At 38.7% G+C, this 26237-nt stretch overlaps 3 protein-coding genes across 3 annotated transcripts; 1 reads left to right on the plus strand and 2 right to left on the minus strand.

Annotated features, from left to right (window-relative positions):
* Positions 1-45: 45 nt before the first annotated feature.
* Positions 46-9088, minus strand: slc19a2 (solute carrier family 19 member 2). The gene is made up of 6 exons (XM_073462487.1): positions 8937-9088; positions 4933-5472; positions 4527-4773; positions 4194-4386; positions 3287-3428; positions 46-3171 (listed from the first exon to the last, which is right to left on the minus strand). Exons 1-6 carry the CDS (start codon positions 9075-9077, stop codon positions 3004-3006), a joined length of 1431 nt encoding a protein of 476 aa, XP_073318588.1. The 5' UTR covers positions 9078-9088; the 3' UTR covers positions 46-3003.
* Positions 9089-9629: 541 nt separating this feature from the next.
* Positions 9630-18951, minus strand: atg3 (autophagy related 3). Its single transcript, XM_073462488.1, has 12 exons — positions 18740-18951; positions 18452-18493; positions 18295-18344; positions 16790-16860; positions 16187-16294; positions 14931-14983; positions 14149-14236; positions 14009-14043; positions 13780-13932; positions 13476-13603; positions 13050-13118; positions 9630-11729 (listed from the first exon to the last, which is right to left on the minus strand). Exons 1-12 carry the CDS (start codon positions 18809-18811, stop codon positions 11648-11650), a joined length of 951 nt encoding a protein of 316 aa, XP_073318589.1. The 5' UTR covers positions 18812-18951; the 3' UTR covers positions 9630-11647.
* Positions 18952-18967: 16 nt separating this feature from the next.
* On the plus strand, positions 18968-26229 carry cars2 (cysteinyl-tRNA synthetase 2, mitochondrial). Its single transcript, XM_073462489.1, has 15 exons — positions 18968-19405; positions 20046-20096; positions 20181-20298; positions 20395-20466; positions 20590-20695; positions 20777-20857; positions 22095-22224; positions 22393-22526; positions 23393-23460; positions 23560-23626; positions 24175-24313; positions 24452-24575; positions 25100-25198; positions 25474-25689; positions 25773-26229. Exons 1-15 carry the CDS (start codon positions 19173-19175, stop codon positions 25866-25868), a joined length of 1734 nt encoding a protein of 577 aa, XP_073318590.1. The 5' UTR covers positions 18968-19172; the 3' UTR covers positions 25869-26229.
* The last annotated feature ends 8 nt before the right edge of the window (positions 26230-26237 follow it).

The raw sequence follows: 26237 nt of genomic DNA on the forward strand, positions 1-26237 counted from the left end.
TATTGTTACTTAGCAAGCATACACAGAAAAAAAGACATTGAAAAGTGATGTCATCTGTTTATTTAGGAGATATACAGTATGGTTTAACAACAACAACAAAAATACAGAGTTGTTCTCTCTATGCAATAACTATCACAAAGAAATCATAATCATTTTTTGTGTTAAGTATGGATGTGTATTTTCAAAGTGCCACAAAGTTTGTGGGTCATTGTTAAGTTATAGTACCATCACAACACAACTTACATGTTTGGCAGGTGACTACACACACAGAATTTCATGTAAGACCAAGTATAAAAATAGTGCAAAGAATCTAACGGAAGTGAAGAATGAACCCATTTACACAAAGCCTAGCTCTCATACAATTCACTAGTGATGAGTGACTGTCAAAAGTAATGAATACACAGAATACATAGAAAAAGGAGGAGAGGCACCATTTCACACAGCAAAGGCCAAATGTTTAAAATCCATTCTTATCACCTCAGTACTGAGAGAAATGAGACTTCATAATTGTGTCATCCAATTTTATTTATTTTACAAATAAATGCTCAGTTAAATAATACAGTGATACTCAAATTCAGTGTTTGACATGTATTTCCAGCGCTGAGTTCATGAACCTAATAGCCTTTGGTTTTGAAATGCTTACTGTGCATACAAGCATCTAAAAATTTTACTGTGATAATAGATTAAGATCGATTATAATAGATTAACATTGACATTTAATCCAGTTTACATTTATTTAAGGTATTTGGTTTGCTTGTTGATTGGAAAATGCATGTGCAAACGACATCATTTGTCAAATTGTCATAAGCACTAAGAGACCAGACTAGAGAACCTGGGTCACATATACACATGTGGTCAACACAGCCACTGGCCTCTAATCTGCCTATTTATCAAAGTGTTTCAGTCAGTGTTTCCTTTTATGAAAAGACAAACTGTTTACACTTTATCTTGTGATTGTACTGCAGAGCAAATAAGGTATTTATTTAAGAGCTAAAGTTACCAAAAGTTGCTAATCCACCATCTTTATCAGTTTATTTGTATTTGTATTAAGAAAGACATTAACTAGTTTATGATATAAATGAAAACTAGAGGCTGGCACAGAGCCTAGCTGATTTTTACAGTACTCTGTAAATGTGAATACTTATACTGTGCGTAGGTGACATAAAACATTTGGTCAGTAGAAAAGAAATAGGCATTATAAAACTATAGCTAATGGATTGCATTTATAAGAGCCTTCATCCAGAACGCTTTACAATCTATGCCTCATTCACACACAGAAGGCACAGGCTACCACACATGGTGCTAGCCAACCAGCGGCAGCAATTTTGGGTTCAGCTTCTTGCCCAAAGCTCCATTCTTTTCCAAGTTTTTTTTTATATCACATCAATGTTGCACTCAGTGTCATGTTCCTCCATCACAATGAACACACACACTGTGGTATATTTTGACTCAGTCTCACAAATACCTTCCTGCTGCTCAATGAAGCATCAACAGCCCTATCATCAGTTAACATTTCTGCAAACCACAGATATGTCGGAGGTTGACATCTGTACCAGGCATGGCATATCTCGTTCACATTAAATGCTACAAGGCTGCCAAACCTAACAAGAGCATAAGCACAGTGTTATGACAAAAGATAAATAGAACAATTGAACCTAATCATCCGTCAAGTTGCAAAATAAATAAACGTAATAAACTACACGTATTAACGGATTACAATATTGCTGATTTTGTTTTTTTCATTGGATTTGTTGACAGCAAGAAACTAAACCCTTAACAAGTTTACAAATTTGTCTTTTAAAGAGGAAGCAGCTGAAGGTATTTTTGCACTTTTAAGGCACTTTGTCCAAACCCACTAACAGATCATTTAGCTTTAAAAAAAATGTCTTGTATAAAATATAATTATATAGATAGAAGCAGCCTAACGATGGCAAACATGGTGCAGGTGTAACATTTCAAGCTTCAACAGCATTGTGTTCATTACAGACAGGTTATTAATAAGCCTGATACTGATACTGCTCATCAGTACTTATACTTATCAATGATGCAAAACACAATATATCTAAAAATACAAACATCTTTTTGGCTGGTGTATGTAACACACACAGGAATAGCTGTCCTAATAAGGAAACATTCTTAGTGTTTATTCTGCTTTTTACATCAAATCTAATGTTGTGCTCAAACTATGAGACAAAGGCTGATGCAGCCAGCTACATTGTCGCCAAGTTGCCATTGAAAGTTAAGACCAGCTCAACTTTATTTTGTAGCACATCTAGCAGCACAAAGTGTCATTTCAAACTTCATATCAACGGCTTCCATTGAATGGAATGACTCGCAGCCTGTAGCTTTGTCACTAGTAGTCTGAAAACACCATAAGGCATCAACTTCAATAAGCTGGGCAAGAGACATTTACAAATCTGAACATTTGTAAAATTGTGTGACTTATAGTAGATGATCAGCAAAGTGTGGTCAAATGATTAGAATTAAAAGTGAAAGTGGTCCTTCATGAGTGTGAACCTGCTCATTGTTTGGTTATACTGAAAATGTTCTGTAAAACTCTGTCTCAGTGCCATCGTCAAGGGTTTTTAGTTACCAGTAGCAGCAGACAGCTGTTTTCAGGGAACCAACTGTAATAAACCCACTGTAAAATGCGTGTTTATAGTAATTTGTGTGTAAACACAGTTTGTTGTCCACACCAGCTCATTTCCATGAGTGCTGGATGTGCAAGTGTAACGGATTAGCCATAACAACAATATAATGATAGTACATCAAGGCTCAGTGTGTGTCAGCTTGTTCCTCTCCCAAATAGTAACCAAAGTGGATGAATACAGCTAGAAGCATTTTAATAAGTACATTTAGCTTCTACCTTCTACTGTGTCACCTAACACTTTGACACAATAAAGAAACTGTGGCTGAAGAGATATCTGAAGCTCACTTTGTGGAGTCCCTGTGCTCACTCACCTTCGCTGCTTCAGCATGTGAGAATCTAAACAGTATATATCATTATGTGCTATCGGCAGCAGCACTGATTGGAGGAGAGTCTGACTCAGTTTCTGCTGGGCTGTTAGCCAGGACCTCCTGCTCAGAGCCCCTCCTGGAGGCCACTTTGCAAAGTCCAGCGATGAGGAAGACCAAAGAGATGACAGCAAAGTAGCCACCATAGATGAAAAACTGAAGGAAGCAAACAAGACAGCTGTCATTAAAATGTACACAGGAACAGCATAGGTGCTCCATGTATGTTGTCATGGGCAACAAGGGGTGGTTGCGGCTTGTTGTACTTCCTCACCTGAGTGAAGACATCGAGGCCGAGGCCAGTTGAGTCCACCACCACCAAAGTGAGCAGAGATTGCAGCAGCAGAGCCATGAAGGTGTTCACTCCAAACACCAGAGCGTAGCGCTGCATGTTGAGACTGGCTGCGATCTGATATCTGATGGGTCAGAGTGCACACAACAGGATAACTTTGTGAAATACTGTAAGGACTGAAGGTTTAGATCTGCAGAACAGAGTCTCTTCTTGTTTTACACAGCAGTTTGGCAATGGACAGCAATAAGACAGCAGCAAGTCCTCCTACGACCTAGTGCCCCAACTGAAGTATAAACAGAGAAGTGCGATCCAGAAAGAAACAAAAACACAGAAGGAGAACCTAATGTTCCATCATGAAGCAGAAACCCTGCTATTTCTTTAAGCTCAGGTTTAGTTTTTGTTGGGGTGGTGATTCAACAGTGTTCCCACACTTTTCAAACCAAAGCACACTGAGATACCTGGAGATGAATGTGCTTCTTCTTGTGGACCTCTCCTCAACAGTGTTAGTTCATACAATCAGTGAAAGTACAGCTAAGGGAAACCTTCCCACTCTTCCCCTTTCAATTCACAGTTGGTGATCTGTGAAAGCAGGATCTGTCTCTAAAACAGTACTCTACAGTTTGCAAACACAAAGGCTGACAAACCTAAGAATTACTTTACTGCTTAATTTACAGTTGTTAAAATGTGCCAGCACACAAAAGGGGCCCAGCACTGAAAAAACCTTCCCCATACTGTAAATCTGTTTTAAGAGCTTCTTCCATCCATTAACTGTAAAAAAAAAAAAAAAATAGTGGACGGAGCCACTGTGTCATCACCCATAGCGGTGTGTTTGTTAGCTTGTTAGCGGTTGTCAGCTGCTCTGCTCCATTAACGTTACGTCGTTACTTACGTGGCCACGGTGATCAGCAGCATGTATATGGCTCTGAAGAGGATGTACGAGCCGTAACACACCCAGATGTTCCTCAGCATGTCCATGACAAACACACACACAGCCATCAGCAGAGAGAGGACACACAGAGCCAGCTCCCCCCACAGAGACCAGCACACAGGCAGGTAGCCCACCAGCAGAGCTGCCAGGGCCCCTGTGGACCAGCACAGCAGAAAACAACTGCTACAAATACTGTTCAGTTATACGTTCAAATTCATCTGTATGGTATATAAAACCTGATGGCCAGTCTGAAGCCTTGAGTGATAAAGTGGGAACCTTCAGTGGCACTCTCACCTAGTAGCATGGACAGTGTCTCTACATAGCCGTTGTAGATTTCATGGTCATGGGATGGACGAATGTTCTCCCACAACGCTTGAGCGTAGTTGACGACCTGGAAGTGGCCGCAGGTGGCCAGAGCCCACCACAGCGACCACGCCAGCAGAGGGCGACATCTGTAGCACTGCAGGAAGTCGTCAAACAACATCCGCAACACGTCCACCAGACCCCTGCTACCACTTTTTGTCTCCGAGGGCCCAGATATCTGCATGGAGAATGGTTCAAAGATGTGAGTGTTTCTTTATCATAATAATAACAAGAAGAATAATAAGAACATGCATAATAATAATAATAATAATAATAATAATGATTCGAAGCGAATCTGGGACTTGGCGTGACCTGAATAAAGCAGCTTATCACTCACTGTGGAGGCGTCCTGGGTGTTCAGTGGCACTTTCTCCAGCGTGGTTATGCTGTTGCTCCGTGGCCTCTCCGCCACTGTTCCTGGACTCTTGTGAAAGAATAAGCTCCTCTTGGCCATGGGTAGAAACCAGGGAGCAACAAAGGCCACCACGGCCGACGTTAGAGAGATAATGACGAGGTGGAGCAGCTGAATTTTGGCCACGGAGAGCAGGAGCTGACCGATCAGAGATCCAGCAGCAAAGCCAAACAGAGTAACGCTCCGGCAGTAACCCGTCACTCTCTGGTAGTGTGCCGGCTCCACAACGCTGTAGATGTAGGAGTAGTAGGCCACATCCGAGGCTGTGGCCAGCCCAAAGAAAAACTCCAGGAGCTGCATGGCCATGAGGCCTTGGGCCTTCAGCAGCATAACATGGGTCACTATTAGGCTGGTGGCCTGTAGAATCAATACAGGCTTATAACAGAGGTAGTCAGTGGCCAGGAAGATGGGAAACAGCAACACCAGGTAGGAATAGGTCCATATTGGATAGATTTCATTGACGACCTGCAGGTAACAGATGATTTACCAAAAGTTTATAAAAGCACACACATCCAAGCACATTTTATCACTAGGTGCTGAACAGAAGCAGGAATTAATTTTAAAAAAATAGAGTCTGCACACTAGAAGATGCTCCCATGAACATTTATAACCTCCATGTAAGACCTTCCTTTTTAGGCTGGCTTTTAGCTGAATTTTATTTATGTATTTATTGTTTTTTTTATCCTGTTTAAACCTGGTTTTATTTGATTTATCTATTCACGTATTATTCATTTATTTATTTTAATAATCTTGTTTTATCTTGTTTTACTTTATTTATGATTATTTTTTATTTCTTTGCTTATAAACAGTTATAGACTTTTAAACCTCTTTTAGTATTTTATCATTCTTAGTTAGTTTTAGAGTTTTATTATTTTATCTTTATTTTATTTATTTTACTGCCTCTAGTGTCTCCTCAGTGAAATACATCGATGATAGCGTTTCCTCGGTTCCGCAATACCTGTTGTTAGTGCCCTGTTTCATTTATCACTATTTAGTATTTTATTATTACTCACTTTTTATTTTTTCCTGTTGGGTTTTAAGTAGCTGGGTGTGGCTGTGTATGTGCGTGTGTGTGGGGGGGGGTTGTTTTTTTTTTGTTTTTTTTGTATTAATTGTTGCTGCTGCTGTTTTTAATTTCTGTAAAGCACTTTGAGCTACATTACCATGTATGAAAAGCGCTCTACAAATAAAGTTTGATTGATTGATTGATTGATTGATTGACGTTTGGGCTCTGCAGCTTTCACTGTAGAAAGATGTCACACCCAGGTATGCAAATGTGAAGACCTGCTCATAGATATTAATCCTGTAATTTGTTATTATGAAGGTGTTCCTGGTGTATCTGAGTTATCTGAGCACAGTTTAGGGACAGCTTATGGACTCTGAGAGCCTGTTCACACCTGGTATCAACATCCATCCTGAGTGAGCCAATCACAAGTTGTCAGCTCCAAGTCTGTCAGTTCACAACTTGCATCAAGATGTCTCCTGAATGACCACTTGTGATCGGATCTCACTTACCCACTCTGTGTGCCAATAAACTCGTACATGACTGGGACTAACGGATCTGGTTTTACAAGGTATTTGCATGAGGGTTAACTCAGCGACAAGATGGTGCTGATTGTTTTTTAACTGTTGTTTTTTTCAGCTTTATTGCTGAAACATGCATTGCCCATGGCAGAAATACATTCATTACCATTGGAGAAGACAGCAGGTGTTTTGGATTAAGAGCAGCTGACTTTGAGATGATCACTGTCCACTGCATTTTTTGACTATCCAACCTGACCGGCCAGACCACCCCAGGGAAGAAGAGAGTCATGCTAATCCAGCCTGGTTTTAAGGCTGCTCCTGGCTTTAGTCCAGTCACAACGAAAGGAAAAAGACGAATGGGACTTAGGCTGGCCAAACAACGGGAAATCAGCAACTGCCGTGCCCACATTCTTTTAGAGACCTGTCTCTACTACAGCATCTTGGATCAAGCTGTTGCACTTGTCAGGCAGACCATGTTTCAGGCCTACATTTGAGAAGGCCCAAATAATTAAGAATTTGTCACAGACAACATTTAACAGTTCATAAAGTTTCTCCTAACCCAACAACTCATAAAATCAAGCAGTTTTTGAAGAGAGTCTAGAGTCTTTCTCCACAGCCAACAAGGAATAGAGATGTTGCCTATACTGGTTAAGGTTTACTGTATTTGTAAACTTTCATATGTTTACTGTCAAGTCAATGTTGTCTTCTTTCATAAATGTAGTGTATATGGTGAAATCAGTTGAAACAGTTCATTCAAACAGTCAAACTGTCAACTTGCGATCGGATCACTCAGTGATGTTGTTGCCAGCTCTGAACAGGGCATTAATTACAAGACAACTAATCACCACAGCCAGTGTTGAGAGCTAGATTTTGCATTTAAAATCAGCATTGTTGGGAAATCATTTATTTATATGCACAACCTCAATGACCCAAGTACAATTTCCTGTGGTACATCATAAGTACATGGGGCAATTCTAGGCCATCTTAAAATCTGACTGACGGGGGTAATAATCTTTGGATTAACCAGAAATTCCACAGGGTTTGACCACTTTTCAAGAGGGATTATTCTGTTTTAGGCAAGTATGGGTCTGTCGTTGGAGCTAGACTGACAAAACAGATCAAATAAAAGTTTTTCCTTTTTTGAACGTTTGTGAATTTTCTATACTGCAAGTTTCTACATGGTGTGTCGCAAAAATATTGGGGAATTATGCTAAACTGTTTTTAAATGACTTTCATTTTTTTGCAGTTTTTAATTCAGTCTAGAATTATATATACAATCATGACATGTTCAGCCTAGACACTCAACATCGTGTTTGTAGGAATAGTGAGCTTTGACCACTTGTGGTTGTCTCAGATTCCTTGTCAGACTGCCAGCCATTGAAGTTTCATTACAAGTAAGAGGGATAGTCAGGTTTCGTTACCTTTAATTGAAGAGGAAACAATTTTAGCATGGGGAAGCTGCGAAAATACGGTCCTGCTCTGACACAAGCAGCTCTAGTGGTGGTGTAACAAAAGAAAATGCAATGCAGACAGCACGACTTTAGCCTGTGTCTCAACAGCCGTCTGACATGGTGAGACATCTACACCATTAAGAGAATCAACTTTAAAACTGTCAGTTTATCCAATCACAAAAAAAAAATCAAAGTTTTTCTTAAGGCAATAACCATGCAGATAATTTCAGTGTGATCTGTGATCAAACTTTGACTTTTGTTTAATTTGATCTTTAAAATCAGAATTTTTCTAAATGATTCAAATACTGTATATTTATCAGTATTATCTTTAAAAAGTAATATCAGAATCAGCTTTATTGGCCAAGTATGTGTACACATAACACACACACACACACACACACACACACACACACGCACGCAATACAAGGACTTCAACTCTGTAAACAAAAGTCTTTTGTTTACACTTTTATGTTGGGGAAAAACTATAATAAGTACATAATGTCTGTATACACGTCAAGTGTTTCTGTAAGTGTCAAACATTACAAATAGTGAAAAAGAAATATATATCAATAGGATCATGGATTGCTGCGCCATACGCAGGAAGTCAGAACATTAAAGCTTGCAGGACTACAGTGACAGTGCATGTTTATCAGTACATGATAAAAACTGTGCATTTTAAATGTGAAAATATGACCATTAATGGCAGAATGTGGTGATTTCAGGAGATTATAGGGTTTATGAACGGGGACCTTGTGACTGACTGTTATTTCAAAGTATACAATTAACACCCACACACTATTTATCATTCTGCTGCTGAGGTTATGGACAGATTTGTGCGGAGTAAAATAAAATTATTTTCCTTCAATTGTTTTTCTAATGTTACGTCAGAAGTTGACATATGACGCAAGGTCTTAGCGTTGATGCGCTAGCCTTTTGCCCGGGAAGCTAACTCACCTGAGTTTCTGTCAGGTTCTTGTCCGGTCCCATCAGATATGCGGTGAGGAAAGGTTCCGACGGGCGCAGGTTGGAAAAGAAGCCATAGACACAGAGCAGGAGAGTGGGACAGACCACAGACATGTTGGACTCACGCCGCATGACCTCCACACACCGCTAACTAACAGCATTCTGCTGCTGCTGCTGCTGCTTCTTCTTCTGCTGGTGCTTACGTTAGCCGGCTACTGGCTAGCCGTCACCACACTACCGCCACCAGCTGGTCTAAATGTGGAGCAGCAGCAGAGGGAAAGAAACAAAAGTTCTCCTAGAAAATAAAACATATTCCTTTTGGGGGTTGGTTTGTTTTGTTTTCTCTTTTTAATTGGAATAATTTTGCAAAAAACATTATTTGGATGTATCGAAATGGCAGATCTTTTTGTCATTTATGTACCTCTACATGGTTCTAAGTTAAGACATACCTAAGGGGATTTTAGATCATTGCTTTCACCACTCACAAAACCCCTCCCCAACCCCAATGAATAAATACAAAAATAGCATTTCTTTGCAATATTTGGGATCTCTTTATTGATAAATTTACATTACTTCAAAATGTTCAAGTGTTACCACTGAGCAAATTACATCAGGAGAGTGGACCAACAGGAAGTAGAGTGAATATTTTATCTAACCAACAGACAACAAGGAAAGTAGAGCGAGTATTACTGAAGCAGATACTTTATTTAGTTCTGTAAGTACTGTCAGAAACATGATACTGAAATGAGCCAAAGATAGTATATAGTTCAGAATCTTAGATACCAAAAGACTGGAAATTCATTGAAGGATTCATTAAAGTAAATCCAGAGGCATGTGACAACAAAATAGTTCCATTTGTTTTGCTTAAATGCTGCACAACAGAGGTCACAGCCAACCTTCACATAGCTCTTAGACACAACAATACATCAAGCTTGTAGAAGCAAGACAAACTGAAAAAAGTCAAGGCTCTGACACAAGCTGCAGAGGAGAGAAAATTGTCCAAAGTTGAAATACAACACAAAAACCATATGAACCAAGCACAGGAACCATTGGTAAATGAAAGGGTCTGGATATCAACACATTCAAAGAATGAAGCATTAAGACAAAGTGGCATAAAGAGCTGATTTACAATAATGAGGTTCAGCCATGACTCCTGCAAAGTGCTTTAGAATGGAAGCAATAACAACCACTGCAGTGACGTATAGGGATAATATCAGTTATAGTCAAGAAGCTTCTGTCAGTGCTGCTGTCAGGTCCGGAGACGTCTGAGAAAGTGGTGTTGGCAAGAACACATACATCTCCTACCAAAAGCTGTCCAATTCCAAATCCACATATATGAAATATTTTGTTCTTAATATCATTTGAAGTTGTACTAGAATTGATGTGCTTAAAAACAGACATACACAGTTAGAGATTAGCTGGTGAACACAGTGGAGCATTTAGCAGTATAAGAGACAAATATTTTGCTCTGGAGTTGACCAAACAGCGAGTGAATATTGGACTTACATTCATCAGGTGCAAATAATAAAATGAGTTTTAATGTTGCTCTGTGCTTGCTGGATGTGTTAATAGGCAACGGTTTGTTAACATGTTAGCCTTGACAATTTTTTAAGGGATTAAAAGTCAATGTTGTGTTTACACCTTTTTCTGCTGCTCCTGAGTGGCCCAAATATTACTTAATGCAGCTTAGATGTCTGTGCCACTAATACTGAAGGCAGGACTGTTGTCCAGAACCTCTCTCATTCTTACTTGCGTAAGGAGCTGACAACTTTGCACAAAAAGGGGTTATTTATTTTCAGAAATGGACTATTACATTTGAAACCGTGAAGAAACAGTGAAGCAGTATGGAATGGTACGGAAGATGATTGGGAGCATCATTTGAGTTCTGACTATTTTTCAGAATCCCAACTTTTTTTTAAATCAAAATTCTGTCTTGATTTTAATTTTTTGAGAAAACTCAAAACTCAGAATATCTTTTTTTTTTTTTACAGTGGCCCTGATCCTCTTCCATAGAATGGGGTGAGTAACAGCATCGAAATCTTCTTAACAATAACTTTGTGAGCGCTCACCACATTGTGGTCACAACATTAAACCTGTAGAGAAACATCAGAGTAACAGTCCAACTTTAGGGATGAAGCCTCATTTGCAGTCTCTCCCAGAGTCAGATGAAAAGATAAATATCAGTTTCAGTTCTGCTCGTCTAGTACAGAGATAAATTAGACACCACTAGCCAGCAATGTCACAAGAGAAACGATACACAATTCCACAACTCAAGCTGTTCGCTAGCAGACTAGTTACAAATATATCCAAGTGTGTTGTTTTAGATTTCTATTTTCCACAGGTGAAATAAAAGACAGTTCTGAGTGTAACTGAGGCTGGATTTTTCATGGCATAGCTAAGCTAGCAGCAGTTATACAGACCATATCCATCTCTGTCCTGGACACGCATACATTAAAACTGATATTTATTTTCTTATCTGACTCTGGGTTTCCCAAAATGTCAGACTGTTCCTTCAACAGACTGTTTTGTCACATACCTCCAACATTCTCCAAGTCCTGCACACTCAGAAAGTGTCTCAGATCAACACAAACACTCCACAAACTGGTTGTAATCAGACCAGACCAGATAAAATCTCAACAAAGAGGCAGAAGAGCTGATCTTTCCCATGGACACGTTGCAGTAGCAGAGGCAGGTTGATGAAGCTACATGGTGAAGTGTCTCGTGTAGTCATACTCTATTGTGGGAATGACAGCCTGGACAAACTTGAGGAAAATCAGAAGATACCTGAAAGTCTCATTTAAGGAAAGCACGGAGGAGCATGAGGGACATTTACATATACTATATTGTCATAGATCAGTCCTGCTGGTTCAATGCAATACAAAGATATAAGAGGCAACATTAACAGTATTTAAAAATCTCAGGCTAAAAAATGTATATCATCATATTGACCGATCCCAGTTTAACCTCTGGGAGTATCAGTTTTATTTCTTAATTTGCATTTCTTTCTTAATTTCCAGTGTAAAAGTGGATATTTTGCCCTGAAGGTGACGCTAGAGGAAAGGTGTCGTATCACTAACTACCTGACTATGAACAGTCAAACCAAATATCATCTAAGGTAGTTGCTGGAATATCTTCCAGTGTTTAAATTGTCAGAAAGATAGAATATCACAATCCTCAGGCCCGACACAAGAGAACAACCTCAAAGGTCTTTGTGACATTTACCATCAGATGCAAAAAGTTTTGTGTCAGCTGGGTATTCACTTAGATAAAAGCAGTTCATCTGATTTGCATAAAGGTAATGCAGTACAAAACTAAACGTGTTCTGCTGCTTAAGTATTTCTTCAGGAGAAACAGGCTCTGTTGGAGCTAGTCAGGAAAAACAGGCTGGAGGACCGGGGAAAACAGATGTCACTGCAGTAGAATTCATACCTGCTTATCCAGTTCATCAAATTAAATATCCTCTCAGTGATCAGTCTGACAAAAGTGCATACATTCCATTTTTCTCCCATATTTCCTGAACAGGAATGCTTTAAAATCAGGGTCTCTACAGGTATCACACACTTATTTCTTTCTTTCTTTCTTTCTTTCTTAAACCTTTAGAAGATCATTTTTAACCAAATTTAAGGCTGATGCTTAAGAAATCATCTTTTCCACATTTAACCATTGCAGGTAAGTAAAGTAAAGTAGTAAACATGAGGTCCTGTGCAGAGGTAGGTTTTATTCACCAATATGGCTATTAGGTTATTAATGTGATTTAGGTTCATCTACATTTTGCCAACAGTTGTGTGCATGTGCACAGTAAAAAGACAGAATCAGGTTCAGTGGTAGGTTTAAAGATGCTTCACATTAGAAATAGATCAAACACTTTTACTGTCTAATATTTATAAAATTTAAAAGACAATGTGAGACTTTTTATGGACCTGCTGACATCCTGTTTAACAAACATATTGCACAAAACCAAGCATGCAATCTTTAGCTCTGTAACACCTCAGAACAGGATGCAAATCTTTAGGAAATATCCACAGTGCCTCCATTAAGATCAACCAGACTTGTTTCATGTTTCAAAGATGCAGACATGGAACAGGTATTACCATGAAAGGATACATGTGCACTCCAAGCTCTCCTCCCCCTTCTGCCACAGTCTCAATGATCTTTTTCATCACTTCAGCATGTCTGAAAATACAGATTAGATCAGCCAGATTCACATTAAAGCGTCTGTGAAAAGACTCAGATGACAATTTCAATACATAGTCATTCTATCAAACAGCCATGATTTAAGAAAAAGTGATACAAACAGCATTTTTTCATATATTTCTGCAGGAGAGCAGCTGTGTTTGTCTTTTCTTGTGATAAGCAATGTAATCATATGTGATGACATAAACACCTGTCTACCATCATGTAAAAACAGTTTGCTTCTTAAAATACAGGCAACAAGATCTTTATAAAACTCTCAATAATGATGAGAATATTGCTCTTAAATCCCACCTGCATGTGTGCATCTTAGGTTTTTTCCCCATTTGTCTTTCTCACCTGCAGGGGTGGACAGAGCACATGGCAGGTGGAGGGAGGTGGGGGTGGTTCTCAATGGTGACTGTCTTCTTCACATGGTCCTGGCTGATGTCCTCGTACATCTGCTCTACAGTCAGTGGTTGCCTGTCCTGAGAAACACCACAGCAGCTTGGTGAGCTGATGGTTTATCAGTGTGTCTATGAGAGATTAGTTTTGAGTCTTTCTCTACCCTAGTTCTCAAAAATCTACTTTAAGCATAAGAATATCAACTCCAACAGATGAAAACGCCCATGCTTATACAGTCCCATGTTGGGAAGGTACATACTTCATCATATCCAAACAGCCAGAGTCGAGGGGTCTGGTAGTATTTATCATATGTGATGTACAGGTCATATGTTCTAGTCTGAAGAATGGCATCCTCGCTCCCCGGATCTGCTTTGGCTTTGGTTTCCACCATTTTACTGGTGTCAAGAGTCGCCTAGACACAGGAAAAAAATGTAAGTGTAACTGATATTAGATCGCACAATAAATCTGCAACACTTTGAGCCGTCTACCTCGTCTGTTTCCAACAGGCCACTTTCCTCATATTCTGAAAAGACAGCATTAAGGACAACATGAGCTCAAGTACAGGCTGTTTGAAAAGAACAAAATCACTGCTCAGTTACTGTTGGGATATGAGTAAGGACATGAATACCTTCCATATCTGCTGCTTCTCCATCTTCATCATCATCTTCATCACCGTCATCACAGCATGCTGCAGATGTAGCATTCATATTCTTGTCCTAGAGGAATTCACATTAAAAGGGATCTTTTTGAAATAGCACAGGAGTGGATGCTGATCTTTTAAAGTGTAGCTCCGCAAAATTTACACATTAAAGTGTGTTTACAAGTGAAAAAAGTAGTATAAAGCCTTTTGTGGCTCCAGAGGAAGCTACATGTAATCAGATTATTTGCCTCCAGTGATGTTACTCAGTGGCTAAGTTGCATCATGGGTAATGTAGGCACCAGGAGGAAAAGGAGGAAGAATGAGTGGAATAAAAAAGCAATATTTCTGGTTCTACTGGATCAATTTTGATCATAAGTTTCAACTGTTAGTCCAACAGTGTTATAGGAGTGCAATGTTAGACAGGTAGATTGCTTTTCAAAACCTGGCACTCACATTACCAACTATGCAACTTAGCCACTGAGAGACATCACTTACTGCAATTTATCAGATTAAATGCAGCTTCCTCTGGAGCCACAAAAGGCTTTTCTTTATAGATATGCAGTAGTACTCAGTAGTACATGGGAACACACTTTGATTTGTGAAATTGGTGAAGTTACCCAATTATACCTTAAGCAGCACAAAATGAAATCCAAAACAAGTGGCAATTGTAAAAAAAAAACAAAAAAAACATGTTTTTTTCTTATTTAGGTGAACTAACCCTTTCAGGTTGAGTGACTTTTGATCAACACAAAAAAAAAAATGAAGCATACCTTGCTATTGTCCAGTGAAATTTCTCGCACAGCATCTGTGACTCCTAACAAACCTGTTGAAACACATCAGTCGGTCATCTTTACTAAAACTATATGATGATCTTATTTGTTTTTTATCTTAGTGGATATATGTGATCGTCTGGTCCCTGCTGGTAAGGTTTCTTACTCCTCTGACCTTGACCTTGGAAAATGATCACAGCTGTGATGTGAATTACTGTATTTTGAGCAAACACTCAGCAACAGAAATGTTACAGTATGTGGGTCATTCAATACCATCTCACCCAGAATTCAGAAGTTGAAATTGTGAAACAATACATGTGTATTGAGCTAAAGAATTTAGATGAATTAAAGTATTTATCCAGACACAGGGAACAGGTTGTCACCATTTAGTACGCAACAAACCAAACCATTATGAGCTGTAACTTCCAAATGTCCTTAACCCAATGAAAAACAGGCTCAATAGGTATCAAACAAAGACAGAAAATCTTTAAGTCAACACAGTGGAAATATCTAACATCAAATAAAACCGCTGAGTGTAATATTACAGCCAGTGAAGAGTACAAAAAAATTGCTATTTTCTAAAAAATATTAAATGATGGAGTAATATAACATCTTTAATTTTCTTTATATGCCTGCAGTGGATATTAACAAGAAGAAAGAAATTTATAAAAGAAAATGAAAATAAACCTTTCTTGCGAAATATATATCGTCATATATCAAATATAGTCAAATATCTTATAAACTGTGTTTTTATAGCTCTGAAGCTATATTTAGCACCATCTGCTGCACTCATTTTTTCATTTTCAGGTTTATCATTCGGGTAAAAAATGATTTATTGTTATAAATTTGATAACTGTAAACATCCTACAACAAGTATTTTAATGAACACATGTTGCAAAGTATCATTAGGGTTTGTTGGATGTTCAGGACAAATTTCAACCTCATTCAGTGAAAAATAAGAAATTGCAGAGGCACAGAATACAAACAAATTCTGAAATTTAGCTTTGAGGGCCAGCTATAAGATTTTGCAAGATTCCATGAATTTAATATTTTTTTTACATTAATCTTTTCAATGACATTAATTAAGAGGGCCTAGGTGAGTTGTAATGGAATGACCCATGTAGAAGTCGCACATATTTACTGCAACCCCACCTGCATATCAATCCAACCCACTTGGGTTTCTGACATAGAAGAACTGAACTACGGGGTTCAGGATATACTGTATGTAATCTGTGGATGTTTAGATGGTTTCCAACCTGAGTTGTGGTAGGTGTCCACCCAGCCCCCGTCTCCATCATCCTCCTCTATGATGGCTTCCAGCTCATCTGAATACTCCATCTGTTTACAACGCTTGTAACAGGGAACTGCAAGACCACAAATACAGTGTCAACACACAAACCAGGGGTATAAAAAAAGGACAGCTCTGACCTAAGTTAACCGGTAATGAGGTTTTCACGTTCACAAAGTGAACAACAATGATGGTCTTTTTTGGTGGCTGCCAAATACATTTATGGGATTTTTCAGACAAATAAAATACAATTTAATTATGCTTCATTCAGTTATGTTCCCTATCAAATTTTTTTTACACTTATTTCCAATCTACACTGTCATTCAAAGATATTGTATCACACTGCAAATCAAATTAAGTCAGACCCACGGAAATTACAGAGTTGCTTAATTAGGGACCTTTTTCAATTTATGAGGAACAAGTAAACTGTTCATCTAACAGATATAAATAAATTGCTCATGTGACAAAGTCAGTAGCTTAGTGGAGTGGAAGTTGAAATTTAGCTGAGACCAAAAAAAGAAAACTGAACCATAAAATGAAAGGCAGTCCCCACTTTAAATCCACCTCTTACCATTGCGTGTCAAGAGAAACTGTTTATCCGGGGGCAAATATGGCTTCACCTTGACCTCTTCCCCTGTGGCCCTGAAAAGAGATGAAATCATGAACATTAAAACATATCATTTGATATTAGGCCATGCATTTTGTGCTCATTATGCTGTTGTTTTAGGTTCCTATATCTTGTGAAGGAGGAACAGAAGCTGACAGACTAGAAGGTAATGTTTTTATTACCACTTAGATGCCAGGAATCACAAGGCCTCACACACGCACACACACACACACAGAAATTAGTATATAGTGATGAATAGATATCTAAAAAAATAACAATATGGAAAAAATATTTCATTAATTTCTTTCTGAGTTGTTGATAATGTGCCAAAAGGTGACATGGACAGTAAAACAGTGTGAAGCAACGTTGGTTTCTTCAAGCACAGTATTGCACTACAAAGTGAAACTAAACAAGAACAGAGAAGTGAGCTTTGTAAAGCGCATTCAAGAGCCACAAAGGGTAAGCTATTACTGTAAAGCCTTTTCGGAAGTTACACAGTATCAGAGTTGATGATGGAAGCAATCTTAAAGTGCAAGCTGACATTAGCAGCAGTACAGATAGCACTAACATTACAACTGAAAGTAAAAGCAGGACTGACATTATTCCTACGAGCAATCACCCTGACTACTTTGACATAAGATTCAAAATCAGCTATTTAACAGGAATTGCATTTCTTTTAATGATACTTTTCCCCAATCTGTTATATGAACCTCATCTTGGTGGTAAAGTATTCATTAAAACCAAACACTACAACATCATTAGGTAACACTTTATAATAACCATTATTATCAAATGGTACATGTATATTTTAACTTCAATTAGCAGTTATTTCACTGTTGACAAACAGTAGACTGCTTTATAAACCGTTTGTTGATCAATAATAAAGTTATGATAAAATGAATCAGTTGCAACTTTATAATGACAATCCAATAAGGATAGATGAACTAGAGAGAACTCAGAGTCCACAGTACTTAGTATAGGTATATATATATAAGTTTACAATATAGATTTCCGTAGTTTGAATGTCGCAAAAAATACTAGAACTGGCCAACAAACTAAAATATCACAGTATTTTTCAACCACATAGCACAATATCAATATTGTGATAATGTTGTAGAGATGACTTTTGGTACTTTTACAAAATATGTACAGGATGAGATTTTTGATAAATAATCATCGATAATGTGGATATAATGACTAAGGGGTTAAAGGCAAGTCTTAGAACAAGTAGAACAGTTAGATAAGTTCAGAACATTACATCACTGTAATGCTGCGTTTACGACCAGGAAAGGAAAGCACTTATACCATAGCACAATATACCCATATCTAGAATCCAAGACGATATATATAGTCTCATATCACGATAACCATATTATATCAATATATATCGTCCAGCCCTAATATTACATGCAATGGCACCATCAGGAGGGATTTATATATCTGTGATTCAGCTGCAAATGGACACTCACCATTTCCATGTGGGACAGTGGTGAACCAAGTGATCTCCAGCTGCTACAAACTAAAATACAAAAGAGGAAGTATGAACCATAGGATATATGATATGACATAGAAATAAAACACACTACCCAAAATGTATAGATAGGCTTTTAACAAGTATATTCTCACCTCCTCTGGTGTAATGACTCCAGTCTCTTTGAATTTCGATTCCTGTGATAAATAACAGTCAAATTAGTATGTGAGAGGGATTTCAGGGGCACTAACTGCGCATTTACCACAACTGTGCAAATGTATTCATGAAGGGTCGATATTCCGTGAACGTTACATCTATTAGCCTGCACCTAATTTTCGCTTAAAATAGCAAGTAAGCAACTAGCTGCTAGATGTTCATGTGTTTATGACATCTCAAACTAGCCAACACCTATCAACAAGCTAGCTCATGAGATCTAAGTTTACCTTCAACACTGGAGTGAGAAACTCAGCCACCCCGAGAGCCGTGCCTTTCACTGTGTTTATGACGTTCTGCATCTTGAGGAACTCCCTTTGGATAAAACGTGAACTCTTTTTAAACCCCTTCTATCAAAAATACAATTATTTTGACATAGCTACTAAAGCAGAGCACCAGCAGGAGTAGATCACATGATACGTCTGAACACTTCCGGTATCATACTCTCGCGAGAAGTGCAGAGGTGACATGAACGTGCACGGAGCGGGTGGAATATCGCGTAGTCTGATTTATCAAAGCGTTTCCGTTTATGTTTAACTCGCTAATGTACGAGCATGCAGTGTATATATCATAGACGTGTGGTGTATATGTGTGATATGCGAGTGGAGTAGCTAGGCTAAGCTAGCGGTGCGTTCACTGCTTCATACAGAGGGAGGTGTCACTATGTGGCGGCACTCAGTGAGGTCGGTGTTACGGGGAGCACAGCTCTTCCACGGGGGTCTCAGCACAGCTCAGTGTGTCAACACTGTCAGAACCAGACTGAGCGGGTCCTGTTGCAGTGTTTCAGGGAAGAACTGGATCAGACCCAGCGGGTTTGACACGGGTTTGAAGACTTTCAACAGCCTGACCAAACAGAAAGAACCTCTCATTCTGACAAGAGAGGGAGTAGCTACCTGGTATGGAATATTGTTTTTGTAAGGTGGCATTACATTAAAGTGTTGTCATTTTCTGAACTGTTCTACCTGTTCCATTAATTGCCTTTACCCAATTAGTCATTCAATCCTGTGGGCAATTTGCCATTTTTTAGTAGACCCCTATTAAAAAATGACATCTCATGGTCAATAGATGAATCCTTATTTTTCAGTCCTTACTAACAAACTGGCTCATGGTTCTTTTGCTGTTTGTGTCCAGAACCATGTTCAAACAACTAATAAGTTGTGAGCAAAATAACCAAAGTTAATCTCTCTTGTTAACCAGAGGAAATGCATTTTGGTCCTTTTGCTGAGAAAGGGGACTGCCATCCCCTCTCATCCCCCCTCATCCCCCCTCAAATCACATAATGATTATATCCCTATTACTCCTGATTATTCAACAGAAATCTCATTGTGTTGATATTGTGTAAAAGTGCCAATAGTCATCCCAACAATTTTATAGCAATATCAATATCAAGGGATTTGGTAAAAAATATTGTAATAGTCCATAGATTTCAAATTATCAACGTAATACTGCAATGTTACTGGATCATATCGCCCAGCTCTACATTGTATACATCCATAGCTGCACAATAACACGGTGTTGTTATGTGTTGTGTCTCAGGTACAGCTGTGGACCCACCGTGTACGACCATGCCCACCTGGGTCATGCATGGTATTGATATGAACACTTATACTTAATGTACAAGCCAAAGATTGTAAAATGTGTCTGAGCTAAACTGCTTTTTTCATGTCACAGCTCTTATGTCAGGTTTGACATCCTGCAGAGGATTTTGTCCAAGTTGTTTGGGATCACTGTCATCCATGCTATGGTCATCACTGACATCGATGACAAAATCATCAAAAGAAGTTGGGAGGTAAGATGTCAGGAGTGCAGAAACCTCTCATGATTCTTATGACTGTTGTTTTTATTTGCTTAGTTGAAAACATGCTTTGTTCCCCTTGTTTGACAGGAAAATGTTTCCCCATCCATCATATCTTTAATGTATGAGGATGAATTCAAGAAGGATATGTTGTCATTAAAGGTTTGGATATCATAGCTAATATATTTTTTCATTTTAGTTTCAGATGTAATATACTGCCCACTTTCAAGGCTCACACTGATGTTAAAGTCTTTATCTATAAACATCTTTGTCATTGTTTTCGAGGTGACTCCTCCTGCAGTGTATCTACGAGTCACGGAGAATGTGCATCATATTGTTGCGTTTATCGAGAGGATCATTCAAAATGGACACGCTTATGCTACAAAAGAAGGTGAATATTTGGGAGGTCATATTAATGTCTTTATCCCCACAGTACCTGAGTCAGCATCTGTAAAAACTGCTGTGGTTGCAGGTGATGTGTTTTTTGACATCCAGTCCATTGGTGATCGTTATGGCAAGTTTGGGGGAGCTGTGGATTCGCAGGGAGAACCTGGTAAGTGTTTCTGGCTGCTTCAGCTAGTTTCAGTCATTTTGTTATATTACTGGACAGACCTGTGTTTTCTTTTCCGGATTTGAGAGACCTTTTTCCGAGGTATGATGGTGATTATATTCCCCTTCAGATTTCTCGACCTCGATATGTTCAGGCTCAACCGTAAAGGAGAACAAGAACAACTCTATCTAGCACTTCTTTAATATGGAAACTACTTTTTATGACTATTTATGTCTTGTTTTCATAGTTGTAGCATCAGCTCTAAAACCATTACCTAGTGACAGAATTAATTCTATGTTTCTGTTTTGATTTCTTACATTTTCATTGTCATCCATCAGAGCTCTGGCCATTAAAGAAAAAGACCATCCAAAAATGGAAAGTCAGTCATTATCCACTCACCCCCACGTCAGATGGAAAGTCCGCTGAAGTTTCATCGTCCATTAAACATATCTGGGGCTTCACAGCTTGGCTCCATATAGCTTGTCCGGCATTAATCCAAGTCTCTGGAAGCTCTGAGATCTTTAATTAATTTGAAAAGACATTATTTACACTAAAGCACAACCCATATATTGGTTGGCCGAAATTATTGGCCGATACTGGCCTATCACAGATGTAATGTATCGGCATTTAAGTTGCATTAAAGCATTTTTATTTCTTTTGAGAGCCTATGATGCAGAAAAAGATTGTTTGGGGTGATTTGTAAATATTAAATGCCCAGTGAAGTTTATTGTTTTTGTCATTTCAGACAATCAAGTTTATTGATGAACTGTCAAATACCCTGCCTCTGTTACATATCTTTGTCACAGTTGTTTGCTAACCACATTAGAGGGATCACTGCAAATGATGTATGTATATCAGCTGATATATCAGTATCAGAATTCCTTAAAACTGGCATCGCCCAAGAAATCAAAAAATTGTGTAATTAACGTTGTTTCAGATTATTTTGGGATCTCAGGGCTTCCAGAGACATGGATTACGCCGGACAAGCTGTATGGAGCCGTTTAATTTTTTTTTTCCTTAGATTTTTATGACATGTTTTGACCAGACATGTTTTGTGACTTTCCATCAACATGGGGGTCGAGAATGACTGAATTTTTATTTTGGGTGAACTTATCCTTTAAATGTTGTGAAATGGGGCTTTTTGGGACCCGTCCACACTGATAACAGGCACTGCTGGTTTTGTAATAGGCAGACTATATGTTATATTTACTAACTGACAACAAACTGTACGATTCTCCAGGCAACACAAATAAACGAGACGCGAGGGATTTTGCTCTTTGGAAGCCATCCAAACCTCAGGAACCGTACTGGGAATCTCCGTGGGGCCGAGGACGACCTGGCTGGCATATTGAATGCTCTACCATCGCTAGGTTTGGATTTACAGCAACCTGTCTGCTTCATTTACTATTATTCTGTATGTTAGTCATCATCATGGTGTTTGTGATTACCAGAGAAAATGTGCAGTTGTAACAGGTCAATTTTGGCTCTTGGAACTTGTGACGTACTCTATAGTTGTGTTGTCTCTGTGCTGGTTCCAGCTCCATGTTTGGGAGTCAGCTGGATATCCACTCTGGAGGTATTGACCTGGCATTTCCTCACCATGAGAATGAGGTTGCTCAGAGTGAAGCCTATCACCAGTGTGGCCAGTGGGCAAACTACTTCCTCCACTCAGGTAAATCCCTCTAAAGTTCTAATAAACCACATTGGAACAGGCTTTTAACACTGAGGAATCATGTTTAATTCCGTCTGGTGGGCGAAGGTTCATCAGAAAGACTCACTTATACCTGGCTTTAAAATATAATCAGCATTTAAATAGACCACCCAGGTCATAGGGTTGGGTATCATTTAGTGACTGTGGTTGTGCTTATTAAAACATTTTTTATTGAATCCTGGTTTCTGTTCAAAATAAGCTTTATTTTCAGCAGATTTAGACAGATTTACAACAGTACATTCTCAAGAGTGTCAAATAAAATGTCATTCATAATGTGACACAACAGTGTCACATCTCATTTACTGTATATCAGACAGGAAATTATTGTAAACACATTGCTTTTATTTTGAAGGAGTCATATCAAGTCTTAAATAAAGATTTTCTTTGTGTTTAACACCACTGAAGAGCATATCAATTATTACTATTTAATAATTTGGAATAAGTTCTACTCCTAATTAGCAGAGCAAGTTTGGATTTTCTATGAATATTTTTGTTTCCTGCCGACATAGTTACTATGACATTCTTCACTGAACTGTCAATCTTTGTGCACTCTTTTCTCTAGTTTCCTCCTCATCATACTGTCCGAAGTCACTGTAACTCTGTTCTGATGATCATCATGCTTCAGTCATAGCACCAGCATTTATACTGCTCTGATGGTGTCAGCAAGTTCTGAACACAAAAGAAATGATCCATTTTACCAGTAATGATTCATCTCTGCATACAGTAATTGAATAATAATAATAAATTGAATTATATCCTTGTCCTCTATTTTCAACTAGTGTTTCTGTTTTTGAATACATGCACCTGATTGGTTGTTACTGTTTCAGGGCACTTACACCTGAAAGGCAGCGCAGAGAAAATGTCCAAATCTTTAAAGAACTACATTACCATCAAGGTAAAGTCATCGTGAATTATTCATCATTGAGCAACTAAATAAATGACTGTGTTTTCCATAATGTGTGATAAAGTTTATGTCTTTATCGTCTGCCATCAGGATTTCCTGCAGTCTTACTCTGCCAATGAATTCCGGATGTTTTGTCTTTTGGCCAAATACAGATCAGGTGAGAAAATTCATGAAGTTGCTCTTTTTTTTTCTTTTTTTGACTTCTTGCTTTACATGAAATGTGACATGAAGGCATAACAGGAAATTAAATCGTTAAAAAGGACATTCTGCTTCCATATAAGTAAAGTAAATATCTTCATAATTCATTAAGACTGATAAAACACTTGAGACCATCATGTGATGGGATCACACGAGCTGCGACTCCAAATTGGTGTGTATGGTGTAATGGAGCACATGACATGAGAGAAGTGAGTCTGGTGAAACGGCTGGTGTGATCCCATCATAAGATGGTCTCCATTTTTAAAGTATCATTATGTAGAAATTGTCATTTTGTCCAATTTGACACCCCCCACAGTTTTGTAAATACAAATCCCAGGTCTGTAATAATTTGTCAGGCGCCAACTACTAACTAACCAAACTCTACAACTCGTACATCACAACAATGATTTGTCTTGATTGACACATTGATGGCAGTGAGATGTTTAGTTTTCAGTAGTGAATAGAAGAACATTTACATTTACATGATTTACTGCGGTGTCTCCACAGCTATTGACTACAGCGACAGCAGCATGTCGGAGGCTCAGACATCGCTGGGAACCATCTCCACCTTCATCCATGATGCTCAGGCCTACATGAAGGGTCAGCTGCAGTGTTCAGCTGTACAGGAAGCTTTTCTCTGGGAGAGGTAATAACAGTATGATCTATTCATCCATGCTGTCATTTATCTTCTTTTATCTTGTTGGTCTTCATCATCATCACTTCATGTTTGTTGCAATTTGTGTATCATCTGACTGCTAGAACTTGTCCTCTTGTGTTCTTTCAGGTTGGTTGAGACTAAATCCAGCGTGGTGAAAGCACTGGCAGAAGACTTTGATACCCCACGAGCCATCAGTGCTTTGATGAATATGATTTATCACGGAAATTGTCAACTGCAGCCTGTGTCAAAGGTAAAAGATTACATGAACATAAACAGACTGCACTTCCTCCTCGTTTAGAACAAGCCTTACCAGTAGTGGAGCAAAAATGTAATGTACAAAGGATATGGGATGGTCCTCACTTCACTTATAACCAGCTCTCAGCTCTTATTGCACATTGAGTCATGAGTTCAGACGTTTCTGGTGCTTTGGAGAGTGCTTCATTCAGTGACGGTTTAGATAGTTTTAACTAACTAACAACTAAGTGGTTTGCACAATAGTGGGATATGAAGAGAGCAGAATAATTGAGAAATTTGCACATTAGAAAGACATAATCATGGTAACAGTTCCTCATCAAGTGATGATTTAATAAAGAAAAGTTAATTTATTTATGTCCCAATCAAATATGACTCATAAGAAATGTCATGTAAATATCAACCTTGAATTTAAAAGCATGAGCACACAGTGTAACTAAACTACACACTTATTTCACTGTATTATATTACACAGTGACATCTAATGTGGCACTTGTGTGTGTGTGTTGTGTGTGTGTTCAGTCTGACGGAGCGGCCCGGAGTCCTGCAGTGTTTGCAGCAATGACCAGCTACATCAGAGATGTCCTGGATGTGTTTGGGATCGATCTGCTGCACAGTAAGGTCAGAACTTCAGAAAAACAGACACATTTTTGTCATTTTTTTTAGATTCTCAACTGGCAGCAGGACGGTGTACATTGGATTAAAACAAACTACAGTGTGTGTGTGTGTGTTCATGGTAATGAAGGAGCATGTCACCCAGTGCAACAGAGAAATAAAATGTACATTATCAGGCTTTGATACAAATGGAAAATACAGAAATACAGAATATCATCAGAAACAACTGTTGTCCAACATGTCTTTACCTCTGCTGTCCTGTCCTGTCCTGTCCTGTGCAGGAGGCTGATGCGGTGAGTCATGGTGGAAGCCTGGAGGGTGTAGTGGATCAGCTGACTCGTTTCAGAAGTGAAGTTCGAGCGTTCGCACTCGCTCGTCGCGATGCTCCAACCAGTGGATCCACCAACAAACCTGGACTTTACCAAGAAAGAATCCCTCTCCTCAAAGCCTGTGACACCCTCAGAGATGGCCTGGCACCCTTTGGTGTGCTGATAAAGGTATGCTGGGTGGTTACACTACACTGATGTCAAATATTACAGTTTACCGGGAGACTGGACTTATTTATGTGTCATGTTTTCAGGATAGAGGAGCTACCTCGACGTGGGAGATAACTCAGGGGGAACCGAGTAAGAGCAGACAGAGAGTCCAGAACAAAGACCAGGAGACATCCAGCTGAAATCCACGTCAGCCTCTGAGATTGACTCTTAATTTGAAGCTCGGGGACTCAATTGAACTTCGTCAACGGAAAGACTTTAGGAAAACAAGAGACCAAATCATCATGACTTCATAACAACAGAAACTAATTACAGGTTAAATGCCTGATGTGCCTGTCGTCAGTGTATGAACTCTCATATTCCATGTTTCATAAGTCAGAAGTTGGCGTGTTGAAGATGAATTGAATTGTTATTATGCAGTACAAGATTGTATAATGAACTTTTGTTGTTTCCCCAAGCTACATACACACAAAAAATATACAGACTAATAATTTGATAATAAATAATATGTCAGAATAAGCTAAATAAATGATTCATGGTGGAGTGTGAAG

Source organism: Pagrus major, chromosome 24 (genome assembly GCF_040436345.1).
Source record: "Pagrus major chromosome 24, Pma_NU_1.0".
Classification (NCBI taxonomy): Eukaryota; Metazoa; Chordata; class Actinopteri; order Spariformes; family Sparidae; genus Pagrus; species Pagrus major.